General features: G+C 36.4%; 3 protein-coding genes across 5 annotated transcripts; 2 read left to right on the top strand and 1 right to left on the bottom strand.

Annotated features, from left to right (window-relative positions):
• Positions 1–51: 51 nt before the first annotated feature.
• Positions 52–845, top strand: Nxt1 (NTF2-related export protein 1). The gene is made up of 4 exons (XM_090172034.1): positions 52–192; positions 252–341; positions 396–540; positions 612–845. Exons 1-4 carry the CDS (start codon positions 190–192, stop codon positions 785–787), a joined length of 414 nt encoding a protein of 137 aa, XP_090028160.1. The 5' UTR covers positions 52–189; the 3' UTR covers positions 788–845.
• LOC149947584 (piRNA biogenesis protein EXD1) lies at positions 801–3,698 on the bottom strand. Of its 3 annotated transcripts, none has more exons than XM_090172030.1 (12): positions 3,484–3,696; positions 3,313–3,381; positions 3,201–3,234; positions 3,020–3,135; positions 2,837–2,964; positions 2,673–2,759; positions 2,502–2,606; positions 2,357–2,437; positions 2,151–2,294; positions 1,897–2,088; positions 1,078–1,360; positions 801–935 (listed from the first exon to the last, which is right to left on the bottom strand). In XM_090172030.1, exons 1-12 carry the CDS (start codon positions 3,605–3,607, stop codon positions 847–849), a joined length of 1,452 nt encoding a protein of 483 aa, XP_090028156.1. In that variant the 5' UTR covers positions 3,608–3,696; the 3' UTR covers positions 801–846. The 3 variants fall into 3 exon arrangements, with proteins under 3 accessions (XP_090028156.1, XP_090028158.1, XP_090028157.1); XM_090172032.1 differs by lacking the exon at positions 801–935 and having other exon boundaries at positions 1,178–1,360; positions 1,897–1,970; positions 2,032–2,088; positions 3,484–3,698; XM_090172031.1 differs by lacking the exons at positions 801–935; positions 1,078–1,360 and adding an exon at positions 1,739–1,801 and having other exon boundaries at positions 3,484–3,694.
• A 469-nt stretch (positions 3,699–4,167) lies between these two features.
• On the top strand, positions 4,168–14,495 carry LOC149947583 (polyprenol dehydrogenase-like). The gene is made up of 8 exons (XM_090172120.1): positions 4,168–4,219; positions 4,448–4,535; positions 11,466–11,573; positions 11,632–11,703; positions 12,197–12,298; positions 12,379–12,586; positions 13,042–13,234; positions 14,240–14,495. Exons 1-8 carry the CDS (start codon positions 4,217–4,219, stop codon positions 14,420–14,422), a joined length of 957 nt encoding a protein of 318 aa, XP_090028246.1. The 5' UTR covers positions 4,168–4,216; the 3' UTR covers positions 14,423–14,495.
• Positions 14,496–14,864: the final 369 nt, after the last annotated feature.

The raw sequence follows: 14,864 nt of genomic DNA, 5'->3' as shown, positions 1-14,864 counted from the left end.
AATTAAATGTGCAGAAGCCGGCAGCACTGCTGCAAAAGATGCGCACTCACTGGTCCAAGAACAAGCTGCAAATTTTTGGGACCAGTGTTTCATTTTCCGATTGTCTGTTACAAAATTTACAGAACTTTTAAATTACTCAACTTTAGTTCACGGCTTATAAAAACAATATCTGCAGCTTTATGAGTCATTATGGTACGCCACGAACATATTAATTTTATTTTAAATAAAATTTAACATCTTTTATATTTAAGGATGATAAGAAACAAGCAATAGAGCTTGCTTGCGCTGCGAGTGAAAAATTTGCTAAGCTCTTTTATGAAACATTCGATAAAAGCCGACATGTAAGATTTCAAGCTTTGTTTTCCCTAGTTCTTTTAATCATTTTTCAATTTCAGCTACTAGCAAATTTATACCTGGTTACTGGTACTTTAGTATGGAATGGAGCTGTATACCAAGGAAAAGAACAAATAGCTAAATTTTACGAATCACTGCCAGTCAGTGATGTGGTATTACATAATTTAGATTGTCAACCTGTTTTAAGTACTAAACAATTTTCCCTTTGTATGCTATTAAAGGATTGAAACATCTCTAATTCAAAAATATATTTGCAGATAATTTTGTACAAGGTCAAACAACTATATTGGTTACTACTAGTGGGTTTATGAAACTGAAAGGAAAACAATCCACATTTACCGAGAACTTTGTTCTAACAGCAGAAGGCACAGTTTGGAAGATTGTAAGCGATTGTATGAGGTTCCATGAACCAGTGAATTTAAACGCCCAATAAATGTTTTTAAGATTTTTATTGAAAAAGACACTCTGAATGTATTAACATCTCCCTTAGTACTAATTTCTAACATTTCCTTCCATACCAGAAGGTATAATTTGTCTTTTATTTGGAAGATTTGATCTTGAACCTTTTGAGTTACAAGAACCTATGAAATAAGCATTTTAAGTTCAAAGAAAAAATTGTATATCACCATACTGATTATGAACAAGTAGGAATGTTAGAGTGAATATGTATAACACTGGACAACGTAAAATGTTAGCAGATTGAGCAAGACATGAAGCTCCTACCAGATAAATCGTGGCTTTTATCATCAGAAGATACAGGTTTAATGGCACTGTTTTTAGGTTGAGATTCGATTTCATCAGGATTCATCTTGAAATCTGATGCGTTAATTCCCTTCATACAGAATTTCACAATTTCATCTGGAGTCTTATTTGTACCTTCCAACAACCTCTCTTTATCCCATATATTATAACCAAATTCTGGTTCTTTTGGCTTAAAGTTGCGATAAAAATTCAATGGCTGACCAAACATTTCACCAATTTTATATGGTAAAGTAGTACTACTTGCCTAAAAATATATTCAATGACAATTGGAATGCAAAAAAAAAGGGGTGTGCAAATAATTCTATCAAACTGAAAATGTTTGAGAATATTCATTTTTCCTGATCAAATAGGGACCATGTCATTCAGGTTTGGGAGTTATTTGTTTTATACTGATGTGTTCCAGAATTTCTAAGAAATAAAAGTTTCAAACCTAAACCGGAAGAAAGGGTGATGCCACGAGATCATTGCCAAAAGCTAAAATTGTGTCACATTTATAGTATTACATTTAATATTATTTTTTATAATACAAGAATTTTATAATATCTCTAAGTCAGAGATTAGTACTAAGATAATAATAATAATAATGCAAATTGCTAATAACGATTGACAATTTGGAATTTGATCAGTTAACCTTAAATTATTCAACCAAATTATTTGACGTTTTAAATATTCATTTTTGACATTCCTAGGAAAAATATTTGATATTCAATTCAGACTCCAATTAGTATTTGCACACCCCCAAAAAACGTTTAAAAAAAATTGCACTTAAATATTCCTAACCAATTGTAAAGCCAAATTCGCATCTTCATTATCTCTAACCAGACCAAGGTAGATCTCAGTCCCTCTCTTGATATCTTTCAAAAATTTGTCCATTAAGACATTGTACAAGGCACGTAAGTAGACGACATTACTAACTGCATAAATGCGATGATTTAATGGTAATGGGCGCACTTGCCATGACATAACATCATTCTATATACAACAAACAAATTTCAGCACAGTCTGAAAATGAAATCACTTAAGAGATCTCTTACCATCATTCGATTAAATCCTTCCAAATTGAAAAAAATAAACTCATCTTCTAGCTCAAGAAACAATTTTAAAAGCACGGACATAGTTCTAACATACTCTGGTAACTGCAGATTTTTATGATATCGTCTCTGCATTATATCTATGACCTGTATATGGAGTCATCAACAAGAGTAATGGAAAAATATCTCAAATCCAATAAAATTTTAACCTGTGTGTCTGAAACATTTTTCAGTGTCACAGAATATTGGTGAAACAAAATGTCAGAAGCTAGCCGAGAGTCATGAAACACCTGTATGGTTAAGAAAATGAATTTCATCATGTGGCCTTTCACCAAGCTTTAAATAGAACGTTACCTTGTTTATTGACAAATCTTCCAGAATGTCTTTTAATCCAGCAGAAAATGCATCTTTTCCTAATTCAAGCATATCAAATAGGAAAATGCTGTCCATGGTTGCTATCTAAAAAGACACTAAAGAACTTATGATGTGTATTATAAAAAAGCTTAGGTAAGTTAATAGATTTACATTCAATAGACAAATTTCTCCTAGCCTTCCCATACTAGCCCCTTCAATATGAATTCCTATTTCAGGTTGGCTTTTTATTTGGGTGATCTGAAAATAGTATAGAATTGTGCTGTTTAATGCAGCTAGTGATTTTTGGACATGCATAATATTGTTATATTACATACGGCATTATGAAATGCTTCATTAATGCTATCAATTATTAAATATTTATCTGGTAATTGATGTTGAATTTTTGGTTTATCTAAGTCCAAATCAAAACCCTCTGACAGTTCTTCAGACCCCAGATTTAGCCCTTAAGTATTTTCAAGATTATAATGCTTGAACTAGTAATTTGAAATTAACCATACATAATTTTCCAAATTTTCTTTGAATTAGTCTGTATTCTGATTGATCATCACCGGTAGATAGTTCTCCAAAAGGCAATTTTGGTAATATGACTTTTCTTTGGTTTCCCATATTGGCTCTAAAACAATTTATAAAACAGCTTTATTTATAGAAACAATTGGCATTATATTATTAACACAATACCTTTGAATATCATGTTTAGGCTCAACTACCTGGCCTGCGAAATTAGGAGTAAATTTGAAATTATAATTTTACAAGAATTATAAAATTGAAAATTATGCAAAAGGCAACTTACAAGAAAATATTTCTCTGCCGTAAAAGGTCAAGGGCCCAATAACTGGTTTATTGCTGGGTAATACTACCACTGAAATTTAACATTTGGTGATGATACAGCTAAGTCTGTGATTTGATGGTTCACCAAAGATGCATGCTGTGAAGTGTCATAACTATCAACACATTAACTTACCTTTGTATATTAAAATTTTCGTCAGTTCTCCATAAACTGACTTGACAATTCCTTCATATTCACCATCGGTTGTTTTAATTCTAACCTTACAGCCGATTAAATTAGAGCCCTCTCTTTCAGTCATATTGAGTTATAGTTCTTCAAAGATGGTGTAACCTGTTAAGCAGACAACGAATGAAGCATGGAAAGTTTGGTTGTAAAATTTGAGACCTGATACGGACCAATAGTGTATAACGGCTGTGACTGGTCATCGACAGCCTAAATGTAAATTGCACCAAACGATTCCAACTGGTACAAAGGCTAGCGCAAAATTTTCAATTTTATATATTTTATTAACTTTCCATACCCTTTGATAATTGTTATATTTTCTTCTAGATGTTCTTATTTTACCGATTATATTCGTAGTACAAATTAGCAAATAAAATTCTGCATGTGACGTTAAATATAAAACCTTTTTAAAAAGAGCAGACAACATATTTTGAAATGTGATAGCGTTGTCACCGAAAATTAGCAAGTTCCCACCGTGTGACAAATTCTAAAATGTTCTGTTGGGTGACACGGTTTACGCTACAGAATTTTAAATTGAGTGTTACATTCTGAATTTGTTTCACTATGATGATGTGTGAATTTTTCAAGTTTTGGTATTTTATAAAAGCTTATTGCCTTGGTGCCTATTATTTAATTTTTGAATTTTACCGTAAACATTCGAAAGCAGCAAAGTTTCTTACCCACAATGGTAAGCTGTTATTGTTTTTATTTAGAGGAGGATATAAGAAATTATATATGGAAGACCAAAATGAGATAAAGAGCTGAAACTAAAACCAAGCGCTTGCCGCTTAGGCCTTGGTTCGATTGTGTTCCTTAATATCGTCTGCTAGTTCTTTTATGCGTAGGAATCGAAAGGAACTGAAAATAGGAGAAGGAACTACGATTTCGAACCATTTATCTTTCCTCTTGCATACAGGGGCGGACCGTTAACTTTGGGGGCCCTGGACTAACACTGTTTGGGGCTTACCCAACTTTGGGCAAGCTGTGGCGATTCATTCAACATGGTAAAAATTACTTTTTTTACCCATTTTTAATTTAAATGGTTTTTATTTAATATCTGATCACGAAGGGGGCCCTGTGATTGAACGGGGCCCTGGGCTGCAGTCCTTAAAGACCATGCCTAAATCCGCCCCTGCTTGCATAGCGGATATTCGCTACCGAAACTAGTCTAGGTGGAGTAACCACGCTAGCTTCTCCGAGGTAGCGCCTATGATCTAGCGTCTGAAGAACTTTTTTTTCTTTAATAAACGACGCAAAAATTATATCAAAATCCAAGTATCATTATTTATAAAGTCTAAGTTACGAATAAAAAGGAGGAAAAAGAAATAGCGTCTGCTTTAGCCGCTACCTATCTAGGTTGCATTGGCGTACCAAATGGGTCGTAGCAGAACGTAGCGATAGTTTTCGGACGCGAATTCCCTTGGAGACTCTGATGCTCTTAACCAGACTTTGAAATAAGGGGTGTCCCGAGTGTCATTTATTTTCCTACCACTTTCCCCCCCGTGTCAATGCCACTTACGAAAATAATGACTTAAAGGGGCTCCAAAGTTCGGTGGCAACAAAAAAGAAAATTGAGCATTCTCCCCCCCCCCTTCACTTGACCTTGGCAGAGGTGGGCAGAGTCAACCGTAAATTTCGCACTTTACTCACTTTACACACATTTTGCCACCGAACTTTGGAGCCCCTTTAATAGGGACGGGATGTCTAAAAAATTTCACTACTTCCAAGTCTATTCTTAAAGGCTTAGGTTTTTTTCTGCCTGTCCCCCTTTAAATTAACTTAGTGGAGCACAAATACCCTGGTGGTAGGCTAACCGCTGAACATGTTGGCCTAATTTAAAGGGGGACAGGCAGAAGAAAACCTAGGCCTTTAACGTTTCTAGCAAAAGAACCATTTAATTTTCAGAAACAGGATGTCCTGTAACTTTATCCGAAATCCGAAGCGATAAAGGTTAGCTGGGGTAGGTCTAGGTGCCTTTCAAAAATTACATAACAAAGAAAGAGTGTTTCTAAAGATGTTCCTAAATATTACAGTCCGGTCGCTCAAATGTTATGTAACTGGAACTAAATTTAACTATTTAATTATTATTATTATGATTAGTATTCTAAAGGAAAACAATCAAGGTTTATAGTGCGATTATAATTTAAGGGGTTTTAGTATTTTTTACGTAATTTCGGGGTAGGGGGTCTTACCAATTGTTATTCCTCGTTATTTAGGAAAGGTCAGAGTCGAAACAGTCGATTTGATCAGAAATACATTTTATGCGTTACGTAATTTATGAGCAGACTCCTAAATACGAAATTTGAGAAAAAAATGCTACAGGAAAGAGACGCTTCAATAAAACATCTTCAAGGAAATCGCCATGAAGTAATATTTCTGATAGCCATACGTTTCGGGGGGGGGGGGGCGTGTACCCCCGCTGCCACCCCCCTGACCAGAACCTGCAACTTACTGGGTACGTTCAGTAAAGCTCATCGACTAAAAACGCTGTTTTATAAAATTTGTAATCGCTGGTTTATATAGTACACAACAAAAGTTCCCTTTTAACCAGGTAGTTTTTTTTACATATTAAGACTTAGCAATAACAGGACGTTCTGTTTACAGGTTAACACTTTCCTTTACTTCAACAAGCACTATATAAACAGTTACTTGCAGGTCCGGGCTCTCGGAAATAAAACGTCTCAAGTGGCGATTTCCTTGAAGATAATTAATTGAAGCGCAGATAAATTAAGAGTATAAACGTTGATAGGGGCCAAAAATTGTAGCCTACTCAAATTGACAGGAACCAAAGGAGTTTTTCAGTTCTGGGTAAATATTTCTTTTGTAATCCGCTTTAAAAGCATTTGATTTAAAATTTTACCAGATGTTTTAACTACCCCTCTATTGACTGGTTTAATTCTACTTCGGAAATCGGTGCCAATACTCATACCAAAATTTTTCTTGATTGCATTAACGATAATTCCCTTACTCAATTTGTTTTGTCTCCCACTAGAAATGGCGGTGCACTGTGTCAGGACAATATGCTTGACTTAAGGCCTTTTCACACGAGCCAACTTTTTGACCCAACAAGATGAGTGAACTAGTTGGTTCGTGTGAATAAAAGTTCGATGAGTTGATCCACCAAAATAGTATGCGAAAAAAAAAACGGATCACTGATCCATTTTTGGTGACTCAGCATTTTTATTTGAAAAGTTGGCTCGTGTGAAAAGGTCTAATTAGTGTTCTCATTAGACCCCGACCTTGTTTCTTATGTTACAACCCTGCCCCCTTTAGGCTCAGTTTTTCCTTCGGCCTAGCCTGTGACTCCCCCATTTCCCACCCCAAGCCAAATTTCTACAGAGGTGGACTACTTGTCGCTCAATGCTTTTTTATTTTCAGAAATAGATTGCTCACTCCTGATTTCTAGTGATTCTATAACTGACTCTTGGACCTCTTTTCAAGGCCTTTTCACACGAGCCAACTTTTTGACCCAACTAGATGAGTCAACTTGAGTTGAGTCAACTAGTTGGTTCGTGTGAATAAAAGTTCGATGAGTTGATCCACCAAAAAAGTACGCGAGTAAAAAATGGATCACTGATCCATTTTTGCTGACTCAGCATTTTGATTTGAAAAGTTGGCTCGTGTGAAAAGGCCTTCACTCTATTATCGAGGCTAGCATCTCTTCCTTTATCCTTGCCACCCGTCCCAAACGCAGAACCTTTCTCGCGCATCGCACCGTCCTGAGCCGTAAGACAAAAGCCCAAGCCTGGCATCGTTAATCCTTATCAAAAAAACGTTTAGCTACCCTTCCCACTATATCCCGTCATCTAGATGCTTATCGCAAAGCCCGTAATGGACATTCAAATCTTTTGCGCAATATCAGAAGAAAGTTTAGCAGAAAACCCAAAATCATTTTACTCTCACATTAATAAATTCCGTGCGACGCGTCATAAACATTTTGAAATTCAGAAACCAGACGGCACGTTTACAGTTACTCGTAAGGAGGCTGCCAATGTTTTTAACAACTACTTTGCTACCGCCGTTCAGGCTCAACCTTTAATTCCTAGCCCCCCCCCCCTTACCATCCCCCCACTTGCCTCTTTGGAAAAATTTAGTTGTGAACCAGCGGATATCCTTTTCTTACTCGGCAAACTTAAAATTGACATATCCCCCGGCTCCGACGGTATCCATCCACTTCTTCTTCGTAATTGTGCTCAATATCTCGCTTTCTCCCTTTACTTGCTTATCTCCTTTTCCTTTTCTGGTTATACCCTAGCTCCTTCCTGGAAGGAAGCCATTGTCACGCCTGTTCATAAAAAGGGTTCCCGTTCCCTGCCCCAAAACTTTCGTCCTATATTAGTGTTTTTAATATTGTCCCTAAATTATCGGAATACCTTTTCGACCAGTTAAGTCTTTTTCTTCGCAACTCCAGCTTCTTTACTAGTGCCCAACATGGCTTCCTTCCCAAGCGCTCTTGTCTATCTAACCTTATTTCCGCTACTAATCACTGGTCAAGTTGGCTTGATCAGGGCTTTAGCGTTGACGTGATTTTTCTCAACTTCGCTAAAGCCTTTGACTCCCTCCCCCATGCGGCCCTAATCTCTGCTCTCCGTGATGCTGGGGTTTGTAGCTTGGATCACAAACTACCTCTCCAACCGCAGACAACGCGTTGTGGTCCATGGTGAGGAGTCTGATTGGTCAATTGTCCCATCTGGGGTTCCACAAGGGTCCATTCTTGGACCCCTGCTCTTTAATGCGCTAATAAATTCTCTCTCCGAAGCTGTTCGCGACGCCTTTGTTGCCCTTTTCGCTGACGATACAAAATTGTATATGTGTATTAAAACTTTCGTTGATTGTCACAAGTTGCAATCAGACCTTAATGCTGTTGTCTCCTGGGCTACCTCAAAGGGCCTTTCTTTCAATACTAACAAATGTTATGTCTTACACCTTGGAAAATCTAACCCAAATCATGTCTGCAGCATTAATGGTACCCCTATTAGAACCACGCTCTCCGAGCGCGATCTTGGTGTAATAGTCGATCCTTAATTACGTTTTTCAAGTCAAGTCAACAAAGTCTCTAATAAAAATTCGTTCCACCACTGGTGTTATCCGTCGCAACCTCCTCTTCCGCTCCCCCAAAATTATCCAAACTCTCTATAACTCTTTGATACTAAACTCTCCCACAAAATCTCTCGTCTCCCTGCCCCTACCCGCCTACGCTTGCTTCGTATCGACCCTGTTCATCTTCGTCATCGTGTTATCAATCTCCGCTTGCTCCACGCCTTTTTTTACAATAACCTATCGCTAAACTTATCTGACTTCTTTTCCATTAACCACTCTCGTACCCGCGGTCATACCTTAAAGCTGGCCAAGCCTAGAGTTTCTTCCTCTCAGCGACATTTCTCTTGTGGGGTCATAAATGACTGGAACTCCTTACCCAAAGTTATTGTATCCATCCCAAATCGCCACACATTTCGCCGCCACGTATCTGAATACTTACGTTAAAATACTTCCCTTAAATTGTTTTTTCCCCCGAACTTTACGTTAAAATACTTCCCTTATATTTTTATTCGAACTTTATAGATGTGCATAGTATATAGTATTTTTATGTTATTTGCTCCCAGTCTTTAATATTAACGAAACTTAGTTAAATTTACCATTATAAAATGTCCCTAGTATTGTGTCTCAACTTCATTGATTATAACTTCTATTTGGTGTTGGTGTTTTATATGTCCTCCCAGTGGCGTCGGAACATTATAATTATGAATTTAGTTTAAAAAATTCAGCTTAAACCCTAGTATAATACTCCATTTACAAAAAAAAAACCCTACTTTGGTCAAAGTTATAATATAATTTCTCATCTAGAAGTGTGTCACTGTTGTTAACCGCCGTATAATTAGAGCCTTCGAAAGTTCTGGACAAAACCGTGGACTTTGAACTTTCCTGGGTCAATCTCATTTTCAAACGCAAATTTAAAAGTAGAGGTGTAAACCGAGTAATACAATATTACCAAATATACTGGTAACACAAGTAAAATTTACGTTATGTTACTTTAAATACATACGTTAAATATATTACAAATATCCAACAACATATAGAGACTGATCTAAAATTGCAATAAATAGAAATTATTCGCCTGCTTCTATCTGTCAGTCAAGGCAAGTATTATTGGCCTACCACGTGTATCTGCGGTTGAAAAGCTTTAATGTAAAAATATTATTTCGTCTACTTTTGTCTAAACTATTTTTCTCTTGTTGCGTATCCTGCGTTATCCCAAATTTAAATAATGTAGAATTATGCTGAAATCTAGCTTACTAAGTTCCTTAGATTATATTTTAGTATTCTTAATATATCAATATCATACTGTTCGTACATTTTATATTATCTAAAACGTTTTGACTAACTTAACGCTTAAATAGATTTATATTCATTATTCACTGTATCTGCACTTTAGACGGCTCCGATAGTTGAAGGCTTTGCTTTGTCCCACTTTTATAACTGTCTTATAATGGTATTCTGAAGGATGTTGTCGCATTTTTAATCCGCGATGATTTCTACATTCACGGACACAGCCTAATTGTCTACTATATGTAAAATGGGAAGTTATGTATGTCGACGTTAAAAAACCTTGAAGAGGGTTCGGCGGGATATTCAAAGGGAAATTAATTTTCTTGCTTTTAAAATTTTCGAACTCTATGCAATGGTTTTTGAAACATACGTTTTCTTTAAACATGACTTACCCGTTTTTTTGGCAAAACAAATTACCTATTAGTAACTCTAACTGGAGAACTGAGGGGGCGCTGCCCCTCGGATTTCACAGTCGGGGGGGGGGCGATCGCCCCCCGGTTCCGACGCCACTGTGTCCTCCCTTCACTCGTTGTATCGATGCTCCAAGAGAAGCCCAGTTGTGGCTTATTGAGCAGTTTTCAATAATTAAATAAATAAATAATCGTGAGTAACTTGAAACCTATAACTAGGGCACGGGTATATTTTTGACTACATAATTCAAACTATGGAAATATCGCCAGCAGGTGAACTCCACGACCCTGCTTGTTTATTTATATAGCTCTTACATTTTGGCGTTCTGTCACTCTACTGGTGACAAGTTCCATGGCGTATAGGCTTCGTGCCAGGGACGTATTAACCATTAGGCTGAGTAGGCACGTGCCTAGGACGCCATTTTTCTAGGGGCGCCAAAACTGTGATAAAGCCCCACGGTCGAAGTACGTGGGTTGCCCCTACTTAGCTGACCAACCTGTTAGACAATGCCCAGGGGCGGAAAATTATTATGTGCCTAAAGGCGCCGAAAGGGTTAATCCGCCCCTGCTTCGTGCGTAGTTTAAATTTTGGTAACGAGTATTCCCGCCTACCAACAGAGATTTAAATTGAATGTGTGAAAGCTTTCTGTTCGTTCAAAACAGCTGAAAGTTTCAGCCTAAAACATTTAAATCCAAAAGTTGTCTTCTATTTCCTCACGCATTTAGCTCGAATCCTAATTGGTTCGGTTTATATTCCCTGTGCATACGTAATTTTCACGAAACTAGCGCCAATAGGCTCTTCAATAAAACCTCTTCAAGGAAATCGTCAAGAAGTAATATATATCCAAGAGCCAGGACCTGCAAATTACTGTTTATTTGGTGCTTGTTGAAATAATGGAAACTTCACCTTTAAGCCTTAATATGTAAAAAAAGAAAACTGCCTGGTTAAAAAGAAACATTTGTTGCATACCGTACAGGTGAAAAGTTTCCATTATTTCAACAATCACTATATAAACAGTAACTTGCAGGTCCTGGCTCTGGGAAACATTACTTCTTGGCGATTTCCTTGAAGATGTTTTATTAAAAGACCTATAAGACCTATCTTCTGTTAAGCCTGGTGACATAAATCTGAAATTTCTTGATCCACCATAAGTACGGAAGTCGCTGTTTTGACTCGATTCTGAATACGTTTTTCAGATTTACCCATTCGAAGAGACCATGTTGCTCTAATTACTGGAGGCACTAGTGGCATAGGACTGGAAGTTGCCAATACGCTTCTCTTGTTGGGGATGCGTGTTTTTATTGGCAAGATATTTAATTGGTGTAATTAATTATATCTTTGGAGTTAAAGTTAATATTTTAGGTGCACCACTATCGGAAGAAGAGTGCAGAAACATGACAAATAAATTTGAATCGAAAAGTTCAAATTTTCAAAGTAGGAAGTTAAGAATATTCGAGAGTTTCATTTGAAATACCTCCTTTCTTAGGGGTGGACCTTAGATACAGTAGAACTCTTTCATTTACATATTTGCTCTATTGGACTTAGGAAACCCGAAATTTATTTATTTAATTTGATTTGGTAGTTGTATGTAGTAATTCATTTGAAGTATAAGTTTATATTATGTTGTCATATAAGTTTGCTTATATCAAACATTTTATTGCGGCCAAATCTCTTCGGCCTAGGCCCTCCACTGTCTACATGAGACGAAAGAGTCACAGATACTGGGACACGCAGTAGGTTTCCCCCTACATCTTGTATACGACTTGAAAATTTCCAAATCGTACCTAAAACAGATTTTGAAATATTCGCCCTGGTTCATTTTTTAGTGGACACCCTGTATAGAGAGTATCATACTTATGGTATTTCGAATGAAACTCGTGACAATACCGCTCGAATTCGACAAAGATTAATATTAATTACTGTCCAGTTCAGGTTTGGCCACTTGATTTGTCATCATTGGTATCTGTTCGTACTTTTGCGAAAAAGTTTTTGCATACGACGAAACCACTCCACTTATTAATTAATAATGGTAATCATTGAATCACTATTAAACGTCAAAAATAATGTGACAACATAATCTATATCGTGGCGCGTCCAATACAATTTTAGCTGGCGTAATGTACGTGCCGTACAGAAAAACAGTTGACGGTTTTGAAGAACATTTTCAAGTCAACTACTTGGGACATTGCTTACTTACCCAACTTTTATTGCCAAAATTGAAAGAGTGTGGAGAACCAAACCTTTACAGTAGAATCGTGAACGTTTCATCCAGCACTCATTTTGTTGGAAATATTAACTTGGACGATCTGCAGAGTGAGTAAGTTACTTTTAGAACCGTAACTTTTTTATAGGAGCTATACAAAGAATTGAGGGGTGTATTTATTAAAATCAAGTGCCATCATTTTACTTTATGTAAATTAGAGTCCGACGGAAAATTTCTCCGCCAAATTATCAAAGCCTTTTTTCCGGAAAATTTTCCATATTTTTCCGAAATAACAAAAGGTTCGCAAATTGAAATTTCGCGGAATTTGCGCCTCATTTTGTTGAATCCAAAAGTAAAACTAAACGTCTAGACTAGGCTAGAATAAAAACCCTTAAAAAGGAATTGATGTTTCAATTTTTAATTTTCCCGATTTGCTGAAAATGTTCCGGAAATTTTTCCACATTTAATTTTTCCGGAAAATTAACAACTCTAGATTGAACACATCTCTCGTGTTTAAGAACCCATTTAGGCTGGTAATAAAAGATCTTTTTTTTGTTTATTGTTTCAAGGAAGTGTTATTCAAAGTACTACGGTTATCTACAATCGAAGTTGGCTGTTGTTCTTCACACATATTCGTTACAGAAAGAGATGGAAACGTCTAATTATTTCGTTACTGTAAATTGCGTACATCCGGGTATCGTCCATACTAATTTATACAGGAACGTATGGTGGCCAAAATACGTCGGCAAATATTTATTCAAGGTATGTTGTTTAATTATATCAGGAGCTCGTAATTGACAATAAGAATGATCATTTATAGTAGTTTATATTTTCACGACTAAATTCCAACATATTAGTCAAAACGTTTCAATGCTAATAGAGTAGTATCGCTCTGTAGCTTTGGGCTATGGCCGCCATTTTGAGGGCAGTTTTTTATCTATAGGAAAAAGAATGGGTGACGTCGACATACGTCACGCCGATATTACTCTATAGTTGTATTTTCAACTAAAGCTTCGTGCGTAGTTTAAACTTGGGTCAGAAGTATCGCCGCCTACCGACTGAGTTTTAAATCGAATCATTTTCGAATGTGTGAAAGCTGTCTGCTCATTCAAAATTCTCTCGATATAAAAGCTGAACGTTTCAGTTAAAGAACATTATATTCAAAAGTTATCTTCTATTTCTTCACACATTTAGTTGAAAGGTATTAAGTAGATGTCGCTATCTTTTCTAAGCTCGAAGCCTATACTGTTTAGTTTAATCGTATACATAATGAGATAGGTTCAGACAACCCCCAAAAACGCGTGGGCAGTGGCGTAGCAAGGGGGGGGGGGCGGCAAAAATGTATTGAGAGGGATGGAAAAGCACCTACACATTAATGTGTGTAGGGGAAACTTTTTGGAGTGTAGACGTAGCTTTTCCCGTACTATCTACACTTCTACAAATTATCCCTACACGTTTCAGAGGGGCGATTTAACCTTTCTATTGCTAACAGATTTTGATTACGTAGAAGTCAATGCAAAAAGGAATTTTTATCCATTTTAAGTCGCTCTTGCCGAAGAAACAATTGGACACTTATTTCTACACATTTATTATTTAATTTCCAATGGGTCACTCATTAACCATTTGTTCATACTGTCCTGAGCTACAACTTTGACAATCTTTTATATTCAGTTTCGATAAATTTTGCTCAAAATTGCCAGTTTCGGTTGGAGGCAAAACTGTTTGCCTATTAATTAATACGTTTTCTACTGCTTTCGATATTTTTAGTCAGCAAAAGAAGGAGCCGAGACGGTGTTATTCGCCGCAGTGTCACCGTCTATGGAGGGCGTTGGTGGTAAATACCTGGAAGACTGCCAAATCACTAAATCAAGCGAGGTCTCGTACGACTTCGTTTTACAAAACAAACTTCGGTTTGTTACGGAAGAATATCTTAAAGAATGTATTCCATGATTCATCAAATTGTTAAATAAACTTTTTTTTTGATAAAAGGTATGCCACAAGTTCAAAATAAAAATACCATTCTTTTGTATACACTTTAATGTTAATCAAATCTCGTTACGAGAGGGGTTACTTGAGAAATGGGATCATGCCTTTGCATAATGTTTCAATTAAAATTTAGCTAGGTCAATGGTGGTGTAGTCATATGTAACATAATCACTCGTAAGTATACCATAAAAGCATTTTCTTTTATTACACCTTGTTCACAGGATATGACGTAAATTACGTTAAGGTAATACTGCCAGTAGCCCCGCCAGGATTTTTCACGAGCAGGCACTGCATAATTCGTTGATATTTTACTGGTCAAAATATTTTATTTTATTATAATTATTGTTTATTTCATAAAAATTCAATTATTAAATAATTTACAATTAAATATTATCGACTTTATTTT

This window comes from Leiobunum rupestre, chromosome 4 (genome assembly GCF_980474605.1).
Source record: "Leiobunum rupestre chromosome 4, qqLeiRupe1.1.hap1, whole genome shotgun sequence".
Taxonomy (NCBI): Eukaryota; Metazoa; Arthropoda; class Arachnida; order Opiliones; family Sclerosomatidae; genus Leiobunum; species Leiobunum rupestre.
This window is presented reverse-complemented; position numbering and strand designations above follow the sequence as displayed.